The sequence below is a fragment of the Peromyscus maniculatus genome, chromosome 17 (genome assembly GCF_049852395.1).
Source record: "Peromyscus maniculatus bairdii isolate BWxNUB_F1_BW_parent chromosome 17, HU_Pman_BW_mat_3.1, whole genome shotgun sequence".
Classification (NCBI taxonomy): Eukaryota; Metazoa; Chordata; class Mammalia; order Rodentia; family Cricetidae; genus Peromyscus; species Peromyscus maniculatus.
Genome location: NC_134868.1, coordinates 1,620,066 through 1,647,579, shown reverse-complemented (window position 1 = coordinate 1,647,579; position 27,514 = coordinate 1,620,066). Strand labels below are relative to the sequence as shown.

At 53.9% G+C, this 27,514-nt stretch overlaps 1 protein-coding gene across 1 annotated transcript; it reads left to right on the top strand.

Annotated features, from left to right (window-relative positions):
• On the top strand, positions 1-27,514 carry Ncan (neurocan). Its single transcript, XM_006995473.4, has 15 exons — positions 1-94; positions 4,048-4,127; positions 5,464-5,862; positions 7,229-7,403; positions 7,499-7,626; positions 7,932-8,225; positions 9,420-9,980; positions 11,135-12,382; positions 15,806-15,922; positions 17,168-17,281; positions 18,088-18,246; positions 19,550-19,632; positions 21,739-21,883; positions 22,624-22,806; positions 24,373-27,514. Exons 2-15 carry the CDS (start codon positions 4,055-4,057, stop codon positions 24,501-24,503), a joined length of 3,810 nt encoding a protein of 1,269 aa, XP_006995535.1. The 5' UTR covers positions 1-94; positions 4,048-4,054; the 3' UTR covers positions 24,504-27,514.

Genomic DNA, 27,514 nt, shown 5'->3' with positions numbered 1-27,514 from the left:
GAGCACCCGGCGCAGGGGCTGGAGAAGCACCGGGCGCCGGCCGCGCGTCCTTTGTGCCCGGGGCCGTGGGGATGTGTCCGCGCTGAGGAGCCAGGTGTGGGGGGCCCGCAGAGAGGGGGGCAACAAGGTTTCGGACTTGGGGAGGACTGGCCAGGAGAAGGCAAAGCCCCCCTCCCGGATGGGGCTGGGCAGGGGGAGGTGGGGGAGGGGATCAGAGTTTGGGGGGCCAAGCACATGAGGGGCGGTCTTAGGGGTGTTGGGAACGGAAGGGAGTCTTGAATGAAAAGATATCCCCCTTCCCGGTGGGGAGCTGGCCGCGGATAGTTCTCTGGATCAAGCAGGAGGCGCCGGGAGCTAGGGCTAGGGGAGGGCACCCCGAGTTTGGAAGAAAGACAAGGGCATCCTGGACATAACCCAGGGAATCTTGGGACTGGGTACCCCGGTGTTTTAGCTGAGACACCGCTGGAATTTGAAGTGGGGATCTCCAATTTACAAGTGAATGGAGGGCTGCGGTGGGGAGGGGGCCCGTTCAAGAGTGTCTGCAGATGAGCCTAGGTCTCTGTCATCTAGCTGCATCCTGGGCTCAGGCTACCCCATCCTAAGGGGGCTCCCTGTTTTTCTAACAGATGTGGAGTTGGGGTACAGTCCCTTTTCCCAGCGAGCATGCTAATGCAGGGTGTGGGTTCTGATCTACCCCAATAAGGATGTCCAGGACCTGGATGGACAGGGAACCCCCAGATGTTGCACATCTTCACATCAGCCCTCCACACCGGTGTTTCACCCCCAGTCTGTCTCTATGGTGCATTTTTTAAACTGTTTGGGTCTAGGTGCTAGGAGGGAGGAGACCTGGCAATGAGGTATTCGAGTGACCCCCATCCATATACCACAGTGTGGCTTTGTTCATTCTAAGTGTCTGGGATGAAGCCAGGCTGAGGCAGGCCAAGGTGGGCGATGTCCCAAGCTGGGCATGTTGGGATGGGATGAATGCATGCACTGTGCTACCCCAGATCCTGGCAGTCTCAGTGGCCCCTGAACATCCCCACAGGGGAATAGGGAAGGTTCCCACCCCTTTTGTGGGGGTCTTTGTGTGTCATCATGCCATGAGGAGAGGCATAATCAGGGGCCCTGGGGTCTCCTGTGGCTGATACAACTGCAGTTAGTGTCTTTTGTTTCAAAACTGTGATGGGGACCACATTACCAGTGGCCATGCATCGGACACCAAGGCCACATGCATCCCGGTCTGTACTCAGGGCTGGTGTGGCAGCCTGTGGGAGGAGCCAGACCTGGTGGTTGATCATTGGGGGCTTCAGCAGAGGGCTCCAGACTGTGGGTGTCTTTGTGTAGCGGCCGCACAGCCTACCCAGTGAGCGCCTGCATGAGTTCTCTTTGTCATTGTCCCTGGAAGTCGCCGTGCGTGTCTCTCCTGGGGTGTATGTCTGGGGTGTGTTTTGTGAATAGGAACAGGTGATCCAGAGCATGGGGGTGCAAGGCTGAGGAATCACAGTGGGAGGGGTGGGGATCTCCAGCTTGGCTTCTCTTTTCCTACACAGTATTCCATGTTCATGCTTGTGCACACAAATCCAGTGTGAGTCTCAGGCCAGGAATGCACAGTGTCTGCAAGTGTGTGTGTGTGTGTGTGTGTGTGTGTGTGTGTGTGTGTGTGAATGTGTGTGGCCTTTGCCCAGGACCAGAAATCCTCCTGAAGCTCGTGTAACTGATGTCCCCACACCATAGGGTGCAGACAGGTATACCCTTGCCCAGACACAGCACCACAGATGCAGTCGCACACCCAGTGACACTAGATGGTTAGTGCCGAGCTCCAACTCGGTGGAGAGATAAGAGACAGGGTGGGTGGGAATGGGACGGACACACACACACACACACACACACACACACACGCGCGCGCGCGCGCGCGCACACGCACACATACACTTGAAAGTGTCTCCCCTTTCCCCTGCAGGCCCCTGCTTGCATATACATGAGGCTAATGCATCATTCATGAGGGGGTGGGCCCAGACCTCAGCCCAAATGCTGCCACTTACCTCTGGCGGCCCAGGGGAGGAAGTATTTTAAGAGAAGATTGTGGGTGTGTGAGAGTGTGAGCGGTAGGGAGACAGAAGGTATTAAGGAGGAGCATGAGGCTGACATTGTGTCTGTCACTGTGTTGGGCTACCTGGGGGTATTTTAGGGTGTTCCCAAGGTTTTGTATACAAAGAGCTGTTCTTAAATTTGATATAATTTTACAAGTCTTAGCCTGCTCCTTCCCGATAACTTCAGAGGGTCTGGACTGGATGGAGCTTATTTTACAGGTGGGGAAACTGAGGTATGGGGGAATAAGACCCCTGATGCAGAGTTGCATGGAGGTTCAGTAGGTAGAATGTGACATGGATTCTTTTGGGGTTGTTTTTGAGACAGGGTTTCTCTGTGTAGCCTTGCTATCCTGAAACTCACTCTGTAGACTGGGCTGGCCTCGAACTCAGAGATCCACTGCCTTTGTCTCCTGAGTGTTGAGATCAAAGGCGTGCGCCACCACACCCAGATGGATTCTTTTTTTTTTTTTTTTTTTTTTGAGACTGGGTCTCATGTAGTCAGGTTGACTTTAAATTCAAAATGAAGTTCAGGGTAGCCTCAAATCCTTCATCCTCCTGCCTCCACCTTCCAAGTGCTGGGATGGCAGTCTTTGGCCACCACACCCATGTGAACTCAATTGTGTGGAGAAGGCTGGGGAGAAAGAGAGAGAGAATGAGAGAACACACATTTTCTGGCCTTGATCTCTCCTAAAATCCTGAGGGGGTAATCTCACCATTAGTGTACTTCACATTGGCTCAGGGTTCCAGGGGAAGAATGGGGATCGTCTAGGTTGAAGTTGGAGGTTGTAGACATTTGCAGGTTGGTAGCCTGTCCTCTGCTGTGCATTCCAAAACAAACAACTAGCCTTCTCTGGGTGCTCAGGCAGGCCAGGCTCAGGGTTCAGCACCAAGGACAGGTCCACGGCAGGCATATCGGCTAGTGCCTGGAAAATCGGAGAGCAGAGGAAGTTGAGCTCTTCAAGGCCTCTGGAGACCTCACCCACAAGGGCCTGCTCTTCTGTGATAGGCTGAAGAGCGGGTTTGCGAGTGGCCCTGTGACTTACCCTCTCCAGTCCCCTGTGAGGGGCCTGAGCTGAGAGAAGGCCAAAGTTTTGTTGAAGAATCTCTGGGGAATGGATTTATTTTAGGCACCCGAGGTAGAAATCACTCACAGGCATTTAATAATTGCCTACCATATGCCGGATGGGACACAGCCCCTCTGGAGAGGATGGCCCCAGGGCAGAGGGGGCCCCCAAAAGGATAAGGACCCACTGCTTCCTTTAGGAGCTCCCAATCCAGTGGTGGAAACTCACAGGATTTCAGACTTGGCAGTGTGAAGTTTAATGATAATATTAGCCACAGCTGAGATGTTCTCCTTCAAGAGAGTTGCTGGAAGCATTGTGTATAAGTTGACTCACCATCCCTTCAGGCAGCTGTTATCCTCATCTGACCCATAGGGAAAGGGAGGCAGAAAGAAGCTAAGCTCCTTGCTAAAGTCACACAGCAAGGAAGAGGCAGACATAGAACTTGCTGTGCGGATCACGCTGGTCTAAACCTGTGCAGATTCTGTCTCCAGCCTCCAGGGCTGAGATGTGAGACTGTGTGAGCCACCAAACCCAGCATGGAGTGATATGCAGCACTGAAGCCCCAGCCTCAGGGTCAGGGGCCAGAAGTGGGGTCCCCACAGGAGTGTGGCAAGGACTGGGAAGAGAACCCAAGGCTGTGTAAGCCTGGAGGGTGCTGGGCGGAACCCAGGCCCGTGAGCTCAGCAGGTGCCCCACCACTGAGCTGCACTCTGCCCCACTGCTTGGATTCTGAAGTGAGATGCTCTGGGTTCAAATCCCGCGTGGCCCCTGCTTTCCGTGCTCTGTGACCTTCACCGACATGCTGGCCTTTCTGAGTTCTGTTTCCTCCATGTTCGGGGCTCGGGGAGGGTCTCTGCCATGACTCACCCTTCCTCCCTCTCCTTTGCCCCTAGCTCCAGTATGGGGGCCACATCTGCCTGGGCCTCAGGCCTGCTGGTGCTGAGGCTGCTGCTCCTGGTGGCTGGGGACCAGGGTGAGTGGGGCCTGTGGGGCTGGGGGTGGGAATCTGCTGTCAACCAGGGGTCAGCAGGATGGGATGAGGCCTTTTCATTCCAGAACCATCTCCTGCTGGTCCTCTAGCTGGGTCTGCAAAATAAAACAAGAATAGCTGAAACCAGTCTTTGAGTAGTCAAAGGGAAACAAGGCACCTGAGAGGTTATTTTTAGCTATAACCGGCAGAGGCCGGAGGTTCCCGCCTCTCACTGTCTTTTGCTGAAATGATCTGAAAAAGAAAGGTGGGGGAGAGACAGCAGCATGGGTCGGCACTGATGCCTGCCACAGGCGGGACAGGGGCAGGAAGGCCTGTGGGCCTCCCCTAGGATCTCCCCAATGGTGGTCAGTTCCAGACCTTATGAATCCCTTACTGAGTTTCTCTGTGGCCATAGGCAAGCATATTTGTTTCTCTGATCTTCAGTTTCCTAATGTCCCTAAAAGAAGACAAGCCTTTACCACTGCGGATGGTTATGGGTATTCAATGACTTGACTTCACTCACCCGACATAGTGGCACGCCTCTGTAATCCCAAGCATTTGGCCAATAGAACAGGAGGATGAGAAGTGCAAGGTCATCCTGGGCTATACAGCAAGTTTGAGGACAACCTGTGCTACAGGTGACCCTGTCTGAAACCAGAAGAAAAAAAGGAAAGAAACAAACACAGCTTCCAGTGTCTGCCTCTGGCTTAACGTCTGAGGCTTAGAGAAGGGAAGGGATTTTCCCAGGGCCACACAGCAAGCCAGAGTCAATGACTGCCGCATTCGTCCATCTAAGCAGCCTTGGAATGCTACCGAGAGAGACAGACCCATGAGTGGCCTGGCCAGCAGTCCCTTTTTGCACTGTGACACTGTGTGGACAGCCTGGCCTCTCCGGCCTCCATCTCTCTGTAAAGTGTTAGTGTAGCTGAGTGTAGTGCACGCCTTTAATCCCACGCTAGGGAAGCAGAGGCAGGAGAACCTCTGAGTTTGAGCCAGCCTGGTCTGTGTGGTGAGTTCCAGGTCTACATAGTGAGGCACTGTCTCAAAAAGCAAAACAAGGTTAGTGAAAGAAAAAGAGAAAACAGGCTGGCGAGATGGCTCACAGGTTAAGAGCACCGACTGCTCTTCCAGAGGTCCTGAGTTCAATTCCCAGCACCCACATGGTGGCTCACAGCCATCTGTAATGAGATCTGGCGCCCACTCTGTATACATAATAAATAAATAAACAAACAAACAAACAAATAAATCTTAAAAAAAAAAAAGAAAACAATCCTCCAGAACAAGAAATGTTAGTGTCCTGCTGCCCCCGCCTCTGATTCAGGTCCCCTCTCCATTCCAGACACACAGGACACCGTCACCGCGGAGAAGGGGCTTCACATGCTGATGTCAGGCTCGGGGCCCATCCGCGCCGCCCTTGCCGAGCTGGTGGCCCTGCCGTGCCTCTTTTCCTGGCAGCCACTGCTAGGCACCCTTCGAGACGTCCCTCGAATCAAGTGGACCAAGGTTCGCACTGCATCAGGCCAGCGACAGGATTTGCCCATCTTGGTGGCCAAGGACAACGTGGTGCGTGTGGCCAAGGGCTGGCAGGGGCGGGTGTCACTGCCTGCTTATCCCCGGCACAGAACCAATGCTACGCTTCTCTTGGGGCCACTTCGGGCCAGTGACTCTGGGCTGTATCGCTGCCAAGTGGTGAGGGGTATCGAGGATGAGCAGGACCTGGTGACCCTGGAGGTGACAGGTGAGTTGGCAGCAGGTAATGGGCAGGTCAGAGATGAAAGGGGTGGAGCCTAGGATGAAGGGGAAGGGTTGAGGCCGGGAGGAGGGGCAAAGGAAGGAAGAGGAAGCTGGAAAGAGAGGGTCTGAGGATGGAGATGAGGTGCCCAGGACAGAAGGGGAGGAGCTAGTGTGCAGGGGTGAGGAGACAGCAGGGAAGGAGCCAAGGAGAAGGGGGCTAGCACAGAGGGGAGGGCCTGAGGAAGAAGGGAGGGGGCTAGGATGGAACAGGGGCTGAGCGTGGAAGGGGAAGTCAGACTGGAGAGGGAGGAGCTGACAGGGAAGGGGAGGGGCTTAGTCGGGAGGGGAGGAGCAAGCCTGAGGCCCAGACTCCGGTTCACCTTACAAGTTGTCCTGTGACCTTTAATCCCAGCACTCAAAAGGCAGAGGCAGGCGGATCTCTGTGAGTTCGAAGCCAGCCTGGTCTACAGAGTGAGTTCCAGGACAGCCAGGGCTGCACAGAGAAACCCTGTTTCAAAAAAAAAAAAACTTTACTTTTTTATTTTATGTGCTTGGATGCTTTGCATGTATGTTGTGCACCAGGTGTGGCCCTGGTGCCACAGAGAGCAGAAGAGGCCATGGATCCCATGGAACTGGAGTTATGGATGGTTGTGAGCCACCATGTGGGTGCTGGGAATCGAACCTGAGTCCTCTGGAAGAGCAAAAATACTCAACTGTGGAACCATCTCTCTAGCCCCCAAATACGAATCTCTTTTAAAAGGTTAAGTGAGCCTATCTTTAAAACGTCAGTTAACACGTGCATTGATTAAGAAAAACCGATCTGGGTGTGGGGGTGAATTCACAAGCAGAGGTGGGTGAAGCTTTGTGAGTCTCAAGTCAGCCTGGGCTACATGAGACAATGTCTTTTGTGTGTGCGTGTGCGTGTGCGTGTGCGTGTGCGTGTGCGTGTGTGTGTGTGTGTGTGTGTGTGTGTGTGTTTCATTGTTCGTTTTGAGACACAGTCTCACTATGTAGCCCTGGCTGTCCTGGAACCCACTCTGTAGACCAGGCTGGCCTTGAACTCAGAGATCCGCCTGCCTCTGACTCCTGAATGCTGGGATTAAAGGCCTGTGCCACGACGGTCCAGCAAGACCATCTTTTAAAAAAGTCTGCTCAACAAAGAACAATCAGACTGCAACCCACAGATCCAGGGAGGCTATATGGCAGGGGGGACCCTAGGATGACTGTGGCTTAGAGTAAGTTTTGGTTTTACTAAAAACAAACAAACAAATAAATAAAAAGTTGGGAGAAAAAAGTCTGTTCGAGGGAGGTCTGTTCTCTTAAGATTCCACCATAAGCCTCTCCCCGGCCTCCCGGCTCCGACCCCACAGGCGTCGTGTTCCACTACCGGGCGGCCCGGGATCGCTACGCACTGACCTTCGCTGAAGCCCAGGAGGCCTGCCGCCTGAGCTCAGCCACCATCGCCGCCCCGCGGCACCTGCAGGCTGCCTTCGAAGACGGCTTTGACAACTGCGACGCGGGCTGGCTCTCAGACCGCACGGTTCGGTGAGGGGGTGCGCGGGAGGCTTGGGACGGGGTCGCTCCTGGAGGAAGGGGCTCCGGGAGCACGGGTCTGACAGCCACTCCCCTCCCACCGTCAGGTATCCCATCACCCAGTCGCGTCCTGGTTGCTACGGTGACCGCAGCAGTCTACCTGGGGTTCGGAGCTATGGGAGACGCGACCCGCAGGAACTCTACGATGTCTATTGCTTTGCCCGCGAGCTAGGGGGTAAGGGGAGCGCGGCTGGGACCCCGTGGCCACCTGTCCTTGAGTGTCAGGTGCTTTCCCAGTCCTCATACTTCCCTAAACCCACACGAATCTCTCCGAAGTCTCAGTGCCCTCCAAAGCTGCACTTGGAACCCAGGCCACCTCTCCCTGAGTGCCAGGTGTTCTCCAGCCCCCAAGTCCCTCTAAGTCCCCTCACAGCTCTCCAAAGCTGGAGCCAGGACCCGGGCCCTGAGCTTCCCGTCCTCAGTTCCGAGCTTCACCCCTTTTCCCACCCCTTTCTGACCTCCACCCTGTCCCTCTCCCAGGCGAGGTCTTCTACGTGGGCCCCGCCCGCCGACTGACTCTGGCAGGCGCGCGGGCACAATGTCAGCGGCAGGGCGCGGCGCTAGCCTCGGTGGGCCAGTTGCACCTGGCCTGGCACGAGGGCCTGGACCAGTGCGACCCTGGCTGGCTGGCAGATGGCAGCGTGCGCTACCCGATCCAGACGCCGCGACGGCGTTGTGGGGGTCCCGCCCCGGGTGTGCGCACAGTATACCGGTTTGCTAACCGCACCGGCTTTCCTGCGCCTGGAGCACGCTTCGACGCCTACTGCTTCCGAGGTGCGTTTATGATATGCCCCCATGGGGGGTGCTGAGGGCCACATCCACCACAGCCATTGTCTTGGGCCACCCTGCGTGGGTGTGCGTCATCCAGACTGGTCCCCCAGTTAGGAGTGTCTGACTGAGCCACGCCCCCAGGTGGTGTCCCTGCCCGACCACGTACACCTGGGCCAACCCCTGCAGCTACTCAGTTGTGGATGTGTTCCCTTGGGACCACAGACGCACCAGGAAAGCTTGGTTATGGCCATGCCGCCATGAGCGTGTCCCATCATCTGCATTGGGTGGAACAAACCACATGCCATTAGTTATGTTCCCTTGAGCCCATCAGCAGTAGGTGAAGGCCATATGTCAGAATCATTGGAGGCCACATCCCATAACCCTACCAGGACCATTGATGGTGGGCATGCTCCATGGCTGAGTCTTCTGTGGACATGCTTCTAGATACAGGCTAGTGAAGGCCACCTCCCTACCAGCTTTCATTTACTTGTTTCTCTTGAGACAGGGTCTCAGTGTGCAGCTCTGACTGGCCTGGGCCTCTTTATGTAGACCATGCTGGTCTTGAACTCAGGGACGCACCTGCTTCTGCCTCCAGTGCCGGGTCCACAAGCACTCCTTTATATTGTTCTTGGCTGTGGCTGTGGTTCAGCCGTCCCCATCACCAGATAAAGCCAGGTGTGCACCTGAGGGCCTGGGACAGAGAGGCAAAAGAATCAGAAATGTTAACATCATCTTGGGCTACCTAATCAGTTCAGGGCAAGTCTGGGCTACATGAGATCCTGTCTCAAAAAGCCAGAAACAAAATAATAAAATCATTCCCATGCCCATGTCTCCATGGAAACTCTGTGACAAGCATCCCCTCTGGGGGAGAGTCCCTCCTCCTCAGATGGGTCTTTCCTTTGATGTGGCCACTGCTGGGCCACTGTTGTGTCACCTAGCATTTGGAAGGCTGAGGCAGGAGGGTCTCTGGGAGTTTGAGGTAAGCCTGGGCTATATATTGATTTTCCAGGTTAGCCTGGGCTGCAGATAGACAAGAAGACACCACACTAGTGGACGGGGCACTGGAGAATTCTCCCCTTGGGCTCTGTTTCCCTGAGATGCCTTAACCCTAGCAATCCCGCCCTGGGTGGGGCTTCCCACCACTTCACTCTCCTGGCTGCGCCTGGGCCACCTCAACCACTGCTGCTTTTTCTATAGCTCATCACCTTACACCACAGCACAGAGACCCGGAGACCCCCTCTTCTGGAGATGACGGGGAGATTGTGTCAGCAGAGGGACCCCCAGCCCAAGAACTGGAGCCCAGCCTGAGGGAGGAGGCAGCACCTGAGTTCCAGGAACCTCTCCTGTCCAGTGGAGAAGACGAACCCCTGGACTCGACATGGACACAGGAGCCTCAGAGGACCCCTGGCCCTACCCCACGTGGTCCCACTCTGGCTTCATGGGTGCTCACAGGTGTCCCCAGCCCCAGCAGCCTGGGAGTGGATATGGCAGAGACGACACCCTCGGGCACACAGGTAGCCTCCACCCCCATGGCGAGGAGGGGCCGCTTCAAAGGGTTAAATGGTCGGCACTTCCAGCAACAGGGCACTGAGGGCCAGCTCCTTGGGACAGCAGAGGCCAGTGCCCAGCCTCCGACTCTGGAAGTTACTGCTGACTTCCTGGGGCCTTCTGCAACCACAGAGGCCTCGGAGAGTGACCAGAGCCACAGTCACAGTCCCTGGGCCATTCTGACCAACGAAGTGGACGTGCCAGGGACAGGTGAGTGACCTGGGGAGAAAGGAAGGGTTAGTAAGACTCACATTGTTCCAGCGCCCCCAACCTTGCCATAGTCCTGCCTCCAAATACCCATTTTGTTGTGTGTGCGTGTGTGAGTGTGTTTATATGAGTGTGTGTGTGGTGTGTGCAGTGTATGTGGTATGTGAGTGTGTGTGTGTGTGTGTGTGTGTGTTGTGGTATGTGAGTGTGTGTGGTGTGTGCAGTGTCTGTGGTATGTGAGTGTGTGTGGTGTGTGCAGTGTCTGTGGTATGTGAGTGTGTGTGTGGTATGTGAGTGTGTGTGTCTGTGTGTGTGTGTGGTGTGAGTGAGTGTGTGTGAAGGTGGGTGCATGCACACAAGCTAGTGGAGTCCAGAGGTCAACTTCAAGTGTCTCCCTTTATGACCCTCCACCTTAGGTTTTTTTGTTTGTTTGTTTGTTTTTTGTTTTTTCGAGACAGGGTTTCTCTGGAACTCACTCTGTAGACCAGGCTGGCCTCGAACTCACAGAGATCCACCAGCCTCTGCCTCCCTAGTGCTGGGACTAAAGGCGTGTGCCACCACCGCCGGGCTGCTCCTCCACCTTAGTTTTTGAGGCAGTTCTCTCACTAGACCTGGGCTCCCTCCCCTCCCCGCTCCCCCTGAACTGGAGTTAAAGACCAGGGCTGCTGTGGCCAGCTTTATGGGAGTGCTGTGGATCCGAACTCAAGTTTTCCTGTCTTCATAGCAAACACATTATCCTCTGGATCCCTCATCCAACCCTGAGTTTTGTGTTTTGAGGCAGAGTCTCACTCTGTACCCAAGGCTGGCCTGGAACTCAAAGCAATCCTCCTGCCTTGGTCTCCTGAGCACTAAGATGACAGGTGTGTGCTGACACACTTAGCTTTTACTGTTTGTTTGCTGGGGAGGGTGTGTTAAGACAACTTCTCATGTAGCCCAGGCTGGCCTCTAACTTCCATGTATCCAAGGATGACTCTGAAGCCCAGATTCTCCTATCTCCTAACGCACGGAGCGGGCTTGTTCGCCACATCTCTGGAGGCTGTGCCTCTGTGTAGTGCAGCTGCCCTTAAATGTTTATCCTCCTGCCTCCACTCCCAAGTGCTGGGACCACCAGTGTGTGTCGCCAGGCCCTGCTAACGAGAACTCCTTTGATGTCACAGGTTCCCATGGCAGCAGCAGGAGCCCTTCAGAGCCCTGGATGTGGGCTCCGTCTTTGACCTCACCTGCTGTCACAAGCCCTGACCGTGACCATGGCCTGAAGCCAGGGACAGCAGAAGCCCCCATTGTTAAATCAACCCTCCGCCACCTGCCCTGGTCTCCCTCAGAGCCTCCTGTTCCTCCTTCCAGCCCCTCGGAGGCCCCAAGTGTTGTCTACGATGAGGCGTCCCCTGATGACACCTCTCCAGACTTCCCCATTGTAGCGATGCTTCGCGCCCCCAAACTGTGGCTCCTGCCACACTCCACATTCGTCCCCAGTGTGACTCCCATTCCTCCGTCCCCAGCTTCTCCACTCCCCTCCTGGCACCCAGAAGAACAGGATGGGGCTCTCATCGCTGCCGCGCCCATCAGCCTTGGGGCAGAAGGCCTTGAAACCCCATCTCAGACCACTATGGATGCCCCGGTGGAAGCCAGCCACAAACACCCTGCTACAGATTCTAAAGAAATTGGGGGTGTCAACTCCATCCAGGCTACCAAGCACCCCAGCTCTGGCCCATGGGTATCCTTGGACTCCAGTAATGTGACTGTCAGTCCTGTACCCTCTGATGCTGGCATCCTAGGGACTGAGTCTGGGGTCTTGGACATATCAGCGAGTCCCACATCCAGTGGACAGGCCACTATGAGCAAGGTGCTGTCCACCTGGCTACCACTGCCCAGCCAGGGACTGAACACTGGTTCCCAGTCCTCACCATTGGGAGGCCATGGAGTCACCGTGAGTGTGAAACCTACAGTGACTTTGGAGGGAGGCACCCCTGAGGGTCCTAGGAAGGCCACCATGGAGCTGGTCCCCAGAGGTGCTGATGCCACTTGGGGGTTGGAACCTAAAAGTTCCATTTCTAGCACCCATGTGGCTGTGAGTCCAAGCATGGACCAAGGGACCATGGCTGGAGCTCAGGGTGTGCCTACACTGACCTCCACAAGCTCCCAAGACCACCCAGAGCCACAGGACCAGATGGTGGCCCAGGGGTCACCAGGGCCTCACAGCAGTCTACCTTCTCATCCATGGTCATCCCTGGCCTCCAGCATGGATGAAATGACCTCAGTTTCCTCGGGGGAGCCCACTGGGCTGTGGGACACCCCCAGCACCCTGATGCCTGTGTCCCTGGGGTTGGATGAATCAGACCTGAATGTTGTGGCCGGGAGTCCAGGATTGGAGAACTTCTGGGAAGAGGTGGCCAGCGGGCAGGAGGGTAAGTCCTGGATTCTCCATCTGTCCTAGTGTGGCCAGGACCTGGGGACTGGAAGCTGGGGCTTCCCTGAGCAGGGGAAATGCCCTGGGAGGGCTGGAATTTTCTAACAAAGGATGATGCTAAAGGTCAGAGGTCAGGAGGCAAGTTACATTGGGCATTTCTGTGTTGTTTTGTGCTGTTGTTTGGACAGGGTCTCTCTATATAGCCCTTGCTGGTAATGAACTGGCTATGTAGACCTGGCTGGCCTTGAGTGCACAGAGTTCCACCTGCCTCTGCCTCTCGAGTCCTGGGATAAAAGCATCCATCACCTTGTCTGGCTCACACTGGACCCTTCTAACACTCAAGGAATATGGACATTGACCAAAGCATGGGTTCCATGAAGCACTTGGGGAATTGAATTTGGGGGGAGTTCAATTTCCAAATATGCAGATAGATCACTTTGAGGAACAGGACAATGTGATGCCAAGGTCCTACCTTCAACAATTTTGATGTCTGTAGAAGACTACTGGATCTGGTTGCATCCCAGGCAGAGTAGGAAGGACAGGACATGGTTCAAGAAGTATCTAGGATGGGCAGGAACCAGAGCTGGATTGACTTAGTCTTGGAGATGGCAGGGGCTGGAGCCCTGAGGAGAAGGGGAGGCGGGAGCAGGCTCAGTGACCAACGACACTGCCTGCGTGGCCACTGTGTAACCCGGGGTAGCCTTGAACTGCTGACAGCCCTCCTGCCCTAGCTCTGAATGCTGGAATGTCAGTTGTATGCCATCATGCCCAGTGTCTGAGTCACTGTCCTATTGCTGTGGAGAGACACCATGACCACGGCAACTCATATAAAAGAAAGCATTTAATTGGGGCTGGCTTACAGTTTCAGAGGCTTAGTCCATTATCATCATGGTGGCAGGCATAGGGCTGGAGCAGTAGGTAAGAGTTACATCCTGGCATACAAGCAGAGAAGAGAACTGGGCCTGGCATGGGCATTTTACAGCCTCAAAGCCCATCCCCAGTGATGACACACTATCTCCAATAAGGCCACACCCCCTAATCCTTCTCAAGCAGTGCCACTCCCTGCTGACTAAGCCTTCAAATCTGTGAGCCTAAGGGGGGCGTTCTTACTCAGACCACCACACCCAGCCTGTTTTTTAAAATTCATTTATTTTTTGTTATGTGCATGCAAGTGCACATGTGTGTAGGTACACATATAAACACATGCATGTACGGTCCAGAGGTGCCTGTCCTCAGGCACTGTCCCTCTTGTTTATTTTTTTATTATTTTTGTTTAATGTGTGTGCATGCACATGAGTATATGCATGCCATGGCACTCTTATGAAAGTCAGGGGACAATTTTGGGACTGGGTTCCCTCCTTCTACCACGTGAGTTCCAGGAATCAAACTCAGGTCATCATCTTAGCATTAAGCATCTTCACCTGCTGAGCAACCATGCCAGTTCTCCAACCATGCCAGGTCTCCATCTTGTGTTTGAAGACAAGGTCTCTCACTGGCCTATGAACTTGCCAATCGAGCTATATTGGCTAGTCAGTAAGCCCTGGGATCCCTCTGTCCACATCTCCCCAGAGCTAGGACTGCAGGCACACACTTATCTTTTGGGGGGGGGTGACCACATGTATGTGCACTGCAAATGTGCCTAGTGCCCATGGGGATCCCTTAGAACCAGAGCTACCAATGGTTGTGAACTGCCGTGTGCATGCTGAGAATCAAACTACCAAGAACAGTGTGCTCTTAACTGCTGAACCATCTTTTCAGGCCCCTCCCACTTTGAGACAGGATCTCACTCTGTAGCCCTGCTGGCCTGGAACTTGCTGTGTAGATCAATAAGGCCAGCCTCAAATTCACAGAGATTTGCCTCTGCCTCCCAAGTGCCTGAATTAAAATCATGTGCCACCATGCCCAGCCCCACCCAGGTTTTTTGAAGTGGATGCAGAGGATTGAACTCAGGTCTGAGCCATGTCCACAGAATTACCCCCCCACACCGCACCCCCTTTTTTTAGACAGGATCTCACTCTGTAGCCCAGGCTGGCCTAGAGATCTCACCAACCCTTCTGCCTCAGTTTCCTGAGTGTGAGGATCATGGGCATGTGTTCCCGTTCCCAGACAGAATGGCAGAATGGTTCAACTTTGTAACATCTCATGGGACAAGCTCTTGTGTGAGGGGAGACTGAGGCACAGGGATATCTGAGAACTTAGTGTGTTCATGCAGCTGCAGCTGGAGCTGGAACTCGGACAGAAAAACAAAAACCAGAGCTTGTGAGTCGTGAGTTGGGCTTGGCACTGAGGAGGTAAAGGCAGGGGTCACAGGTCAGAAGTCAGCCTCGGCTAAGAAGTGAGTTCCAGGACAACCCGGATTGCTACATGAGACTGTATAAAGATGGAGTGGGGGAAGAAGGGAGACAGGGAGGAGGGAAGGGAAATAGAACGAAAGAGGAGAGGAGAAGAGGAGCCTGCAGGATGCCGAGTACAGGCTGTGCAACACACACAGTGGCAGCCTGGGCGGTCAGAGGCTGTGGCAACATCTGGAGGAAAGTTAAATAGAGGGTCTGCAGTCACCGGGTGGCGGAAGGTGGCTGTGGTGGGAGGGTGGCAAGACACCCACAGCACAGATGCTAATAAAGCCAAAAATACACCAGCTCAGCTGAGTCAGTGCCAGCCATGGGTAGGTGTTGTGATGGGGCAACCTGGTGGCTGTCAAGAGTTTCATGTCACCCTCTGTCCCAGACATGCTTACACAGGGCTGGGACTTCAGCAGGCACATCACACAGATCAGACCCCCCTGTTTCCCGGTGTCACTGCCCCAGGGACAGATGTCTCAGCACTGCAGGACAGCTGGCCAGCAGTGATTGCACACCTGCTGTGTCCTGGGCCTTGCTAGCTGATATTCTACAACAACATTCTCTGAGTGGTCAAGCTGACACGTGGCTCATAGAAGTGCATGCATCATCTCATTTTAATTAATTTAAGCGTGAGTGAGTGTGGTTGCCATATGGAATGTCACTGCTCTCAGAGAGAGAGACAAAAATCAGTGAGTACGAAAGGAACCTGGTGGGGCTGGTGAGGTTCAGTGGCCAAAGGTGCTTGCCGCCAAGCCTGAGGACGTGAGTCCAAGCCCCGAGACCCACAGAGTGACAAAGAGAATTAAATGCTGCAACTTTGTCTTCTGGTCCCTGGGTCAACTCACTGGGCTGGTGAGTCTAGTGTGACCTGAGAGAGAACTTCACTGTGAGCAGGGCATCCCACAGATGCTGTGGTGCAATTCTTGAAAGTGGTAAGGTCTGTAGCACAAAGCATGCGAGCCATTGTTCATTGGGGAGGCAACAGAGGGGACTTCACAGACAAGGACTAGTTTCTGGATTCCATGAAAGACGACGACGTGGTGGCCGGTCCGTCCTCACAGTGCCTGTCCATCCCACAGACCCCACAGATGCCTGCGAGAACAACCCTTGCCTGCACGGGGGCACCTGTCGCACCAACGGCACCATGTACGGCTGTAGTTGTGATCAGGGCTATGCTGGGGAGAACTGTGAAATTGGTGAGTGTCCCAGCCGAGCGCTGTCCTGCCCCCTGTGCTGTGGGTCAGGTGAATCAACCGAAATTAGCTGAGCCCAAACTAGTCAGCTGAGGGGCTGTGGCCTGGGGGCTGTAGCCCTGGAGAGTCGTTTCCCACCATGAGCGTTAGAGGTTAGGAGGGGACAACAGAAGGGTCAGGCGACCCCCAGCAAGCAAAGGCTCTGGGAGGCTCCCCTCATCTAGGTGGACAACAGTGTGGGCACCACTCATACCGCTAAATTGAGATTACAACACTAAGTATAAATGGTGACATTTCTTTTTTTAAAGATTTATTTTTATTTTATATTTATGGGTGTTTCGCTTGCGTGTATGTCTGTTGCACCATATGTGTGCATTGCCTGCAGAGGCCAGAAGGCAACTGGAGTTACAGATGGTTGTGAGCCACCAAGTGGGTGCTGGGAATTGAACTTGGGTCCTCTGGAAGAGCAGCCAGTGCTCTTAACCTCTGAGCCATCTCTTCAGGCCCAATGGTGTGATTTCTTGATCACTGTGCATCCTCTGCTTGACTTCACAGCCACACTAGGAATTATAGAGTCGTAACTAAAAACACAAATGAGGACCAGGCATGGTGGTGCACACTTTTAATCCCAGCACTCGGGAGGCAGAGGCAGGTGGATCTCAGTGAGTTCAAAGCCAGCCTGGTCTACAGAGAGAGTTCAGGACAGCCAGGGCTGTATAGAAAGATAGACCCTTTCCAAAAAACAAACAAACAAAACAAAACAAAAAACCCACACACAAAAAACAAAATAAATATCTTTTTTTAAATGTTGTATTTCAAAAATCCAAGAGTGACAACGGAGTAACAGCATCTCAGTTTGGCCTCTAGCCTCCCACACATGCGTGTGCATGCGTGCATGTGTGTGCACGTGTGTGCGTGTCCTTGTGGAGTTAGGTGATACAGAGGTTAACTGAATTGCCTGGTTCTCTCTGCAAACACTGCCAGTGGCGCTCAGGGGCCCTTTCAGTTGTGCAAAGGAAGCACTTTCAGGCTGCAGGTCCCCGAGGCCTCGTCCGTCCCTGACGAGGTCCCACTCGTCTGTCCTGTGGCGCCGCTGCCATTCGTGCCTCTCAGCCTCCCCTCGTGGCTGCAGAGCTGTCCCACCATCCCTATGGGTGCCCAGGGGACGGTCAGGAGGACCTTGACCCATCTGTCCCTGCGGTCTGAGTGGAGGCTGACCTCTGACCCCTAACTATCCATGTCTCCCAGACATCGATGACTGCTTGAGCAGCCCCTGTGAGAACGGAGGCACCTGTATCGATGAGGTGAACGGCTTCCTCTGCCTCTGCCTCCCCAGCTACGGGGGCAGCCTGTGTGAGAAGGGTGAGTCCCTGCCCCGACACGCCCAAGTCTCCTCTGAGTCTGGCTGAGTCCCACAGGGTGTAGATTAGTTTTATTATTTATTTAATATAGTTTAAAACTTATGTGTTCTGTGTATGTGCATGGTATGGGGCATGTGTATGCCATGGCATGCGTGTGGAGGTCGGGAAAACTTTCAGGACTCAACTTCCTCCTTTGATCGTGTCTAGTCTGCTCGCTGGGTGTGGTGGTAAGCACCCTCATCTACTGAAGTGTCTGGCGAGCCCTATCTATTTTTTATTTTATTTATCTATCTTTTCTTTCTCTTTCTTTCTTTCTTTCTTTCTTTCTTTCTTTCTTTCTTTCTTTCTTTCTCTCTCTCTCTCTCTCTCTCTCTCTCTCTCTCTCTCTCTCTCTCTCTCTCTTCTTTCTTTTTTGAGACAGGGTTTCTCTGTGTAGTTTTGGTGCCTGTCTTGGAACTTGCTCTGTAGACCAGGCCGGCCTCGAACTCACAGAGATCCTTCGGGCTCTGCCTCCCGAGTGCTGGGATTAAAGGTGTGTGCCACTGCCACCAAGCTACTTTTTTTTTTAATTTAAATTTTTTTTTTTTTTTTTTTTTGGTTTTTCGAGACAGGGTTTCTCTGCGTAGCTTTGCGCCTTTCCTGGAGCTCACTTGGTAGCCCAGGCGGATCTCTGTAATTTAAATTTTTTTAATTAATCTATTTTTGTGTGTGTGTTTGGGTGTTGTGACTGCATGTACGTCTGGGCATCACGTGTGTTGCCGCCTGGGAGGTAACTAGCCTACCTCACATTCCTGTCCCACCTCCCAGACACAGAAGGTTGTGATCGTGGCTGGCACAAATTCCAGGGTCACTGCTACCGGTACTTTGCCCATCGGCGTGCCTGGGAGGATGCAGAGAGAGACTGCAGGCGCCGGGCTGGCCACCTGACAAGTGTCCACTCGCCAGAGGAGCACAAGTTCATTAACGGTAGGGACAGTGTGGTGAGCTGGGGGAGCCCTGGAGACTTTAGAAGCCCACTGGCACCTCCCTGACCGTCACACATCTGTTGAGTCCCGCGTTAGTTCACTGATGCTCCCCAGTCTCTGCACGCCTGTTATCCCCTGCTTGTGTCAGGTCCTGAAATATGCAGTGAGACAAGTGTGTCATTAGGAAGTGACACTCACGAGGGGCTGAGGAATTTGACCATCACGCACGTCTAAGTAGGTGATGTGTCGCCTGGTGCTTGGATTACTTCCATGCTTTATTGTATTATTTCAAATCATTATTATTGTTATATATATGTTTTTGAGGCAAGGTTTCTCTGTGTAGGGCTGGCTGTCCTGGAGCTCGCTCTGTAGCCCAGGCTGGCCTCAAACTCACAGAGATCCACCTGCCTCTGCCTCCCAGTGCTGGATTAAAGGCATGCGCCACTGCCGCCCGGCTTTATTTTTTTTTTTTTTCTTCCTTTTTCCGGAGCTGAGGACCAAACCCAGGGCCTTGCGCTTGCTAGGCAAGCGCTCTGCCACTGAGCTAAATCCCCAACCCCTATTATTAACACTATGGTAATTGACAAATGGATTGGAGGCCTCTGGGTCTCTGCAGAGTGGCATGAACTGGAAGTGGCACTCATTGCTTCAGTTGGTGTTTCTTCACGTGGCACTGACCCTGTCCCTGTGCACTGTGGGGCTCACTGCACCTGGCTGACCACCCATGGTGCTGGCTTCTGGTTCGGGCTGCTCACGCTGTCCCTCCTGCCCCAGCCAGCACTGCCCGGGTGGCCTCTGACCCCACCCTCGCCTTTCCAGAAAGAGCTGACGGGACCTGTGCCACATTTGTCCTTCCGGGCTGCCCAGTTCGCCTCCCCTCACATGACCGGAGGGGCTCCAGGCCTTCCTCACCTCCGCGCTACAGCACCCACTTCCTACTCTGTCCTGCTCCACACCGCGGTCCACCTCTGAGCTCCGGGAAGCTGAGGCCTTCCCTGCCACAGAAACTGCCTGTTCCTCAGGGTGGGGCTCTGTCCTCCACCCGCGTCCCATTCACCCCCTAAGTGCGGTCATCTCCGTTCCTCCTGACCCCCTCCCGTCCTCCCCGTCCTGACTCGCGGCCCCATGCTTATTTCCCACCCTCCCTCGATGTCCTGCCGGCTCCTCCCTGTGTGATTCTCACCAGCCTCAGACTTCACCCTCCTCCAGCCTCCTCTAGTCCGGGAAAGAGAAGGCCCCCGGACATCATCTCCTTCCTCCAGGAATGGGGAGGAGCGTACCCTCATAGTCCTCCCTCCCAACAGGCTTTGGACATGAGAACTCGTGGATCGGCCTGAATGACAGAACCGTGGAGAGGGACTTCCAGTGGACAGACAACACAGGACTGGTGAGTGGCAGGTCCCTGTCTTCAGGCTGCTGAGCCCCAGTGGCCCGGCCTAATGGCCCCAGCTCACCCTCCTGTGAAGCAACCACTGGTGGGCATCATAGGTCCTCAGAAGCTCTGGGGTGTGGCTTGGCAGAAGAGCCCCGCCTAGAATCCCCAGTGAGGGGCTGGGGGCGTGGCTCAGGGTGGAGCCCCGCCTAGGATCCCCAGTGAGGGGCTGGGGGCGTGGTCAGGGGTGGAGCCCCGCCTAGAATCCCCAGTGAGGGGTTGGGGGCGTGGTCAGGGTGGAGCCCTGCCTAGAATCCCCAGTGAGGAGCTGGGGGCGTGGCTCAGGGTGGAGCCCCGCCTAGAATCCCCAGTGAGGGGCTGGGGGCGTGGTCAGGGTGGAGCCCCTGCCTAGAATCCCCAGTGAGGGGCTGGGGGCGTGGCTCAGGGGTGGAGCCCCTGCCTAGAATCCCCAGTGAGGGGCTGGGGGCGTGGTTAGGGGTGGAGCCCCTGCCTAGAATCCCTAGTGAGGGGCTGGGGGCGTGGCTCTGGGTGGAGCCCCGCCTAGAATCCCCAGTGAGGGGCTGGGGGCGTGGTCAGGGTGGAGCCCCGCCTAGAATCCTCAGTGAGGGGCTAGGGGCGTGGCTCTGGGTGGAGCCCCGCCTAGGATCCCCAGTGAGAGGCTGGGGGCGTGGCTTAGCCTGGCTTACATCTGGTTCCATCCCAACACTGTAAAATATGAAGAAATAGGTATCATTGAAATAATGTGGTTATTGCGGTGCGTGTCTGACATTCCAGTACTTGAGAGGCTGAGGCAGGAAGATCATTGCAAGCTGGAGCTTTAGCCAGGGCTACAAAGCAGTCATTTTGCACATTTGAGACTCTGTCTCAAAAAGCATCAGCAAGCTAAGCAACAGGTTAAAGGCATCAATGCCCAACTGCCTGAAACGAAGCCTGCAGAGGAGCCGTGGGGTGGGGGCGGGCAGGCGGCATGTGCCAGGCGCCAGGCAGGCAGAATGAGGAATTATTTTTGCCTGGATTGGTGTAGAATTTTGGTTTGTCGTGATGAGAATTTCTGGAAATAGATGCAGTGGTGATGGTTACACAACACTAAGATGGGGTAACGTCATGAACCACGGCTTTCAAACGATTTACATGGGGTCGGCGAGACAGCACAGCAGGTATACGCCTGTGGCCAAGCCTGATAACCTGAAGTTGATCCCTGGGGATCAAAGAAAAGGGGTTTTCAAAGGTGTCCTCTAACCTCCAAAGGTACAAGCTATGTGTGTCCCTCTCTGAAGTAATAGTTTTTGAGACAGGGTTTCTCTGTGTAGCCCTGGCTGTTCTGGAACTCGATCTGTAGACCAGGCTGGCCTTGAACTCACAGAAATTCGACTACCTCTGCTTTTCGACTGCTGGGATTAAAAGTGTGTGCTACCATGCCTGGCTCAAATAAACAAATTCTTGTAAAATTTTATTTACTTCCTTATTTGATGTGTAGGAGTGTTTTGCCAGTGTGTATGTCTGTACACCGTGTACATGCAGAGGCCAGAACAGGAGTTATCAATAGTTGTAAGCCACATGTAGATGCTGAGAATCAAATTTAGGTCCTCTGAAGGAGCAGCCAGTGCTCAACTGCTGAGCCACCTCTCCTGCTCAAAACATTTAAATGGAATAAAAATACCTTTAAAGGGAAGCTTCGTGGTATACATACACTACCACAGTTTGTAAAGAACTCATTTCCTCTTGGCCCCTATGAGATCTGGCCCTGCCCACTCTGTCCTGACTCCTTCCCTGCCCCTGGGCCTGTGCAGGACCTTCCCTGCGCTTGGCACTCTGTTCTCTGCCTGGGTGCCCCTCGGCTCCAGCGCTTCCTGTTGCCTCCTGTACTTCCAGCTGGGGTCAGCGTTTTTTCAACTATGCTGTGAAGCGGGTATAAATGAGGCAGGAAGGATAGACAAGGTGTTGCAACCTCCCAGCTAGAGAAGGGTGCCCGTCTAGAGATGTAGAGAGGGGGGCACCAGTTCTCTTGTTGGGGGTCTGGGCACGGGAATCACTCAGGAAGTGTCGGGAGCTGGGCTGGCACACAGGCACCAGAGTGACTGCAGCTCTTTCTTTCCAAAGCAATATGAAAACTGGAGGGAGAATCAGCCAGATAATTTCTTCGCGGGTGGTGAGGATTGTGTGGTGATGGTGGCACATGAGAGTGGGCGCTGGAATGATGTCCCCTGCAACTACAACCTCCCGTACGTCTGCAAGAAGGGCACAGGTACTGCAATGCCCTTCCCGCTTGTCCTCCAGACTCTTGTAGCTGTTTTCCTGACTATTCCCATGAGGGCCTGCGGCTAGTGATTTCTTTTCTTTTTCCTTTTCTTTCTCTCCCCCACCCCTTTGAAGACAGTGTTTCTCTGTGTCATCCTGGCTGTCCTGGAATTCGCTTTGTAGACAAAGCTGGCCTCGAACTCACAGAGATCCTCCTGCCCCTGCCTCCCGAGTGCTGGGATTAAAGGCGTGCGCCACCACTGCCTGGCATGATTTCTTTTTCTTTTCTGTCTTTTTCTCTTTCTTTCTTTTAAAAATTTTATTTGGTTTTTCAAGACATGGTTTCTTTGTGTAGTGCTGGCTGTCCTGGAACTCACTCTGTAGCTCAGGCTGTCCTCAAACTCACAGAGATCTGCTGTCTCTTCCTAAGTGCTGGGATTAAAGGCGTGCGCCACCACCTGGATAATTTCTAAGTGAAGGAAATAATCGTATGCATTCTGTCCACTTTCCTTTTGTGCTTCAGTTTATTCTTGTGCCTTATGCCCTAGAGAGTGGGGTGTGTCCAGAAGATTTCACACACACACACACACACCCCAGAAGCTCCTGGGCACAGCCATGTGGAGTTCTCTGGGCTCAGAGCTGTGCAGCGGTGGGAGCTGGCACCTGGAGGGCTCCCATCTAATAAGATGTGTCCCTGGCTTATCCTCACCCTCAGCCCCTCCCCTAACCAGAGCCCTCTGTCCCCAGTGCTGTGTGGCCCCCCTCCAGCAGTGGAGAACGCCTCCCTTGTCGGCGTACGCAAGGCCAAGTACAGTGTCCATGCCACCGTGCGGTACCAGTGTGATGAGGGCTTCTCCCAGCACCATGTGGCCACTATCCGATGCCGGAACAATGGACAGTGGGACCGGCCCCAGATTGTCTGCACCAAACGTAAGTACTGTGCCCGATAACCCATCCCTGACAAAATTCCAGTTGGATATCGTGCCCTGTCTCCACACAGTGGGATGGCATCATCTGTAATCCCAGCAACGTGAAGGCTTAGGCAGGAAGACCACAGTCCGAGGTCAGCCTGGGCTGTGGTGTGAGACCCACAGGAGAAAAAAAGCTAAGCTGAGGATGTGACTCAGTGGGTACAGTGCTTGAAGCTCAATTGCTAGAGCCAGGGCTTCATTTCCAAAGACCTGTCATCCTCCCAGCACTCAGGAAGTAGAGGCAGGAGTGCTGTGGATATCGCTCTATATAAATAAAACACTGATGGCCAGTGACCAGACAGGAAGTAGAGGCGGGACAAGGAGAGAGGAGAATTGGGGAAACAGGAAGAAGGAGGAAGAGACACTGCAGCCACCGCCAGGACAAGCAACATGTAAAGACGCCGGTAAGCCATGAGCCACGTGGCAAGGTATAGATTTATAGAAACAGGTTAATTTAAGATATAAGAACAGTTAGCAAGAAGCCTGCCATGGCCATACAGTTTGTAAGTAATATAAGCGTCTGAGTGATTATTTTATACATGGATTGTGGGACTGCGGGGTTTGGTGGAACCTGGAGAGAAGCCCTCCAGCAACACAGGAGGATCAGAAGATCAAGGTCATCCTTTGTTACATAGTAAGTTTAAGGCCAGCCTGAGCTACATGAGGCCCTGTCTCAAAAAAAGTCTTCCTGTGGCTGGGCAGTGGTGGCACTCACCTTAAATCCCAGTGCTCAGAGACAGAGGCAGACCTAAGCCAGCCTGCTCTACAAAGTGAGTTCCAGGACAGCCAAGGCTGTTACACAGAGAAACCCTGTCTTGAAAGACAAACAAAACAAAATCTTCCTGGTAATGCAGCCTTTCAGATAAGTGAAACCTCACCAGCCCACCTAATGCTTTCATTGTGTGTTTTGGAGACAGAAGGTCATGCACAAGCTGGCCTCAGAGCTGGGATGTGTAGCCAAGACGTGCTTCCCTCCCTGGAAGTGCTGGGTCGACAGGTGTACACGAGTCCCCACACCAGCTGATGGGCTTCTGGGCATTGATCCTGTTCTCAGCTACTCTGAGGTCAGTGCAAAGTAGCTGCAGATCCCAGGCCAGCCTGGACTGTAAAGTACGACCCACACAACTCAGGAATGGGGCTCTTTTGGTAAATGAAGCCACATTTCTAGCCCCCAACAAGTTGTTTTTTTGTTTTGGTTCTTTGTTTGTTTTTTGTTTTTCAAGACAGGATTTCCCTGTGTAGCCTTGGCTGTCCTGGAACTGTAGACCAGGATGGCCTTGAACTCACAAAGATCTGTCTGCCTCTATATCATGAGTCCTGGGATCAAAGGCTTGCGCCACCATAACCTGGCTTGGTTTTTTGAGTTTTTTGAGACAGGGCCTTACTGTGCAGCTCTGGCTGGCCTTGAACTCAGAGTTCTTCCTTGAGCGTATTTCTTCTCTTTCCATCCCCTGAGGAGGCCAGTAACATCCAACCACCCCAACATCCATCTTCACCCCTTCTTATCTCTTTCCCATCCCTGCAGCCAGGAGGTCACACCGGATGCGTAGACACCGCCACCACCAGCACCGACATCACAAACCCCACAAGGAGCACAGAAAACACAAGAGACACCCAGCAGAAAACTGGGAGAAGGACGAAGGGGATTTCTGCTGAAAATCCAGACTAAGCAAGCACATGCTCCCACACCTCCTCCAGAGCATTCACCTGGGGAGCCAGGACCCAGACAACCAGGAGAGAGAGGGTGGGAACACCCCTGAGACCCACACCCCTGCGGTCCACTGTACAAAGCTCAGATCTCCCTTTCCTTCCCTCCTGAGGTCCTCCTGCAGGGTGGCCAGAGTGGTCAGCCCAAGCCTCTAGGAGCATCTCCCAGCCACGGGAAAAGGGATCCCGAAGTCTGGCTGCTAGCCTTCCAAGAGGGGGCGACAGTGTGTTTGTGTGTGCTGGGGGTGGCTGTCACCCCAGAGATTCAGGCTTAGTCAACAGTGGACCGTCCTGAATCCAGGGTGAAGCCATGGCTAAAGGTCACTGATTCGAGAGTGGCGCTCAGCAGAAGCCCACAGTGCAAACATGACGTGCTCTGGCTTCACCTGGGATTCCCCGGAAGGGTGGTCTTTGATGTCTCTGGCTCTCTTTTGTCTTCCTTCCCCACAACCCCCCAGCTCCCCCATCCCCATAGACTAGGCGGGCCTTGAACTCACTAATGTAGCTGTGCACCGCCATGCCTGCCTGGTTCATTTGGTGCTGCAGATGGGACCCAGGGCCTCACGAGTACAGCAAGTGCCCTCTACTAACTACGCCCCAGCCTTGATCCCTGGTCTTGGTGCACAAATCTAGTGTGGAACTCTCCGTGTACTGAATTTTAGGACGTCGCTTGGAGTCACTGGCCTCCTGGGCTTCTGAGGGGAGATTACGTAGAGTGATGGGGGTTTGTATTGCTTACTCCCCCAGGTTAGTGCAGTGCTGAGATACAGTGGCTCTGTTTTGAGGTTGTTTTTGTTTTGAGACAGGACTTCACTGTGTAGCCCAGGCTAGCCTGGGACTTGCTATCTAGACCAGGCTGGCCTGGAACTCAGTGATTTGCCTGCCTCTGCCTCCTGGGATTAGCATGCCCAGACTTCTGTTGTTTATTGACATAGGATCTCTTTCTATAACCCAGGCTGGGTTTCAGCCCACAGCAATCCTTTTTCAGCCGCCTGAGTGCTGGGATGACAGGCGCACCATCATGTGTGGCAGTTCCGTGGGTTTGCGATGACAAATGTGTATAGAAATGAGATCTGGATGCCACTGCATTCCCCCCTCCATCTCTCAGGGAGACAGATAACCTCCTGCCTGGACCAAGATGGTGCCACATTTTCTAGCCCACAGCCTGTCCTTACTAAACCTTTCAGCAGACCTCAGTAAATCCCCTGCCTCGGGTTCTACCCCTGCCCCACCCTTTCCTGACGCCACACCCTGCCAGTGGACTGGCAATGCTTGAAGGGGCCCCGCCTTGTGGTCTCTTTGTAGAAGTGACACACACACCCTTCTCTCGTAATTTCACATTTTAAAATGTGATAGAGTCCACCTTACACTCCCTCTTCCCATCTGCACCTTAGAAAAGACTTCTCTAAGCCAGGGATGGGATCCCTCTCCCAGAGGGGCCAGAGATTTGCCTCCAAGGCCTCTGTCCATTTTCAGTCCCTCCAGTCTGGGAAAAAAATCTGTGAATTTGTATTAAAACCACAGTGCGGAGCCTGAGCACAGCCCAGCAGATAAAGATGCTAGCCAAAGAAGCCTGAAGAAGCCAGTTTAATCTCTGGAACCCATGTTTCAAAAAGGAAAAGCCAGGTGGGGTGGCATGAATCTGTAATCCCAGGATTAGTATTGTGAGAGGGGAGGTAGGGAGAGCAAGCTTGTGAGCCAGCTGGCCTGCAGGGAGTGGACGGCCAGAGCTGACCCCGAAAGAAAGGTCGTCTGACTTCCACACGTTCACTGCAGCCTGGGCGAAGCCATCGCACAGACCCCCACACACTGCACAAGCACAAAATAAACAAGTAAAGATTTCAAAATGTGTGGGAGGAGCTGGTGTGGCAGGCGGGAGCCGGGCAGCTTGGGGTGGGTGCTTAGCCAGCCCTGCACAAGGTCCTGGGGTCCGTCCCCAGCTCGGTTTCGATAGGAGAGGAAGACAAAGTTACAGACAGGAAGGACTTCGTTCTGGGCACTGTAATCAGTGTAAGGTTGTTTGTTAGACAGGGCCTCGTGCATCCCAGGCTGGCCTTCAGTTTGCTGTGTAGCTAAGGGCGACCTTAAACTCCTGGTTTTCCTGCCTCAGCTTCTCACGTGCTGGAGTGATAGGTGTGCACCACTATATATATACAGTGCCGGGGGTGGACCCCAGAATCGGGTGTGCTTTGTGCACATCCACTGAGCTGCAAACAACTCAGCCCCATTCCCAAATTCTGGTCTTGATTTGTGCTCCCAACACACACACACACACACACACACACACACACACACACACACACACACACGAGTAGGCTTGGAAATGATTGAGAAAAGCAAAGTGGACCCTGATCCCTAGTGGCCCCTGCTGCAGACAGCCACTGTCTGGCCTCTGGCTGTGGCTGGGAAGCCGGGAGCCACAGCTGTATTTATTTTAACATTTCTTTTCTTTTTTTGGTTTTTCGAGACAGGGTTTCTCTGTGTAGCTTTGGAGCCTGTCCTGGAGCTCACTTGGTAGCCCAAGCTGGCCTTGAACTCACAGAGATCCGCCTGCCTCTGCCTCCCGAGTGCTGGGATTAAAGGCGTGCGCCACCACTGCCCGCCTATTTTAACATTTCATGATACAGAAGGGAGACCCTTAGCCAGCCCCTGGCAATCCCGAGCTGGAGGGACGGGGGCGTGGCTGCTAGGGGCTCAGTGGCTGCTGGGGTGTGTTGCGCCCCGCTCCAGCCCCGCTCCAGGAATGGAGAGGCTTTGGCCTTTCTGGAGTGGAGGCTCATCTTTGCTCTTTTCCTCCATGGGCCACATCTGCAGCAGGAGTGCAAGTGTGTGTGTGAATGGCTACAGGTTCTGTTGGTTTTTTTCTTGGAGCTTCGATGTTCGGTGGATCTGTGGTATCTGACACTGTGGACGTTAATGTACTTCTTGGACATTTTAATAAAATTTTTTAACAGTTCATC

Coding starts and splice junctions, on each gene's coding strand:
- Ncan (XM_006995473.4), top strand. CDS start 4,055: ATGGGGGCCACATCTGCCTGGGCCTCAGGCCTGCTGGTGCTGAGGCTG. Junction 9,981..11,134: donor AGTGGACGTGCCAGGGACAG/GTGAGTGACCTG, acceptor TTGATGTCACAG/GTTCCCATGGCAGCAGCAGG. Junction 21,884..22,623: donor CGTCTGCAAGAAGGGCACAG/GTACTGCAATGC, acceptor CTCTGTCCCCAG/TGCTGTGTGGCCCCCCTCCA.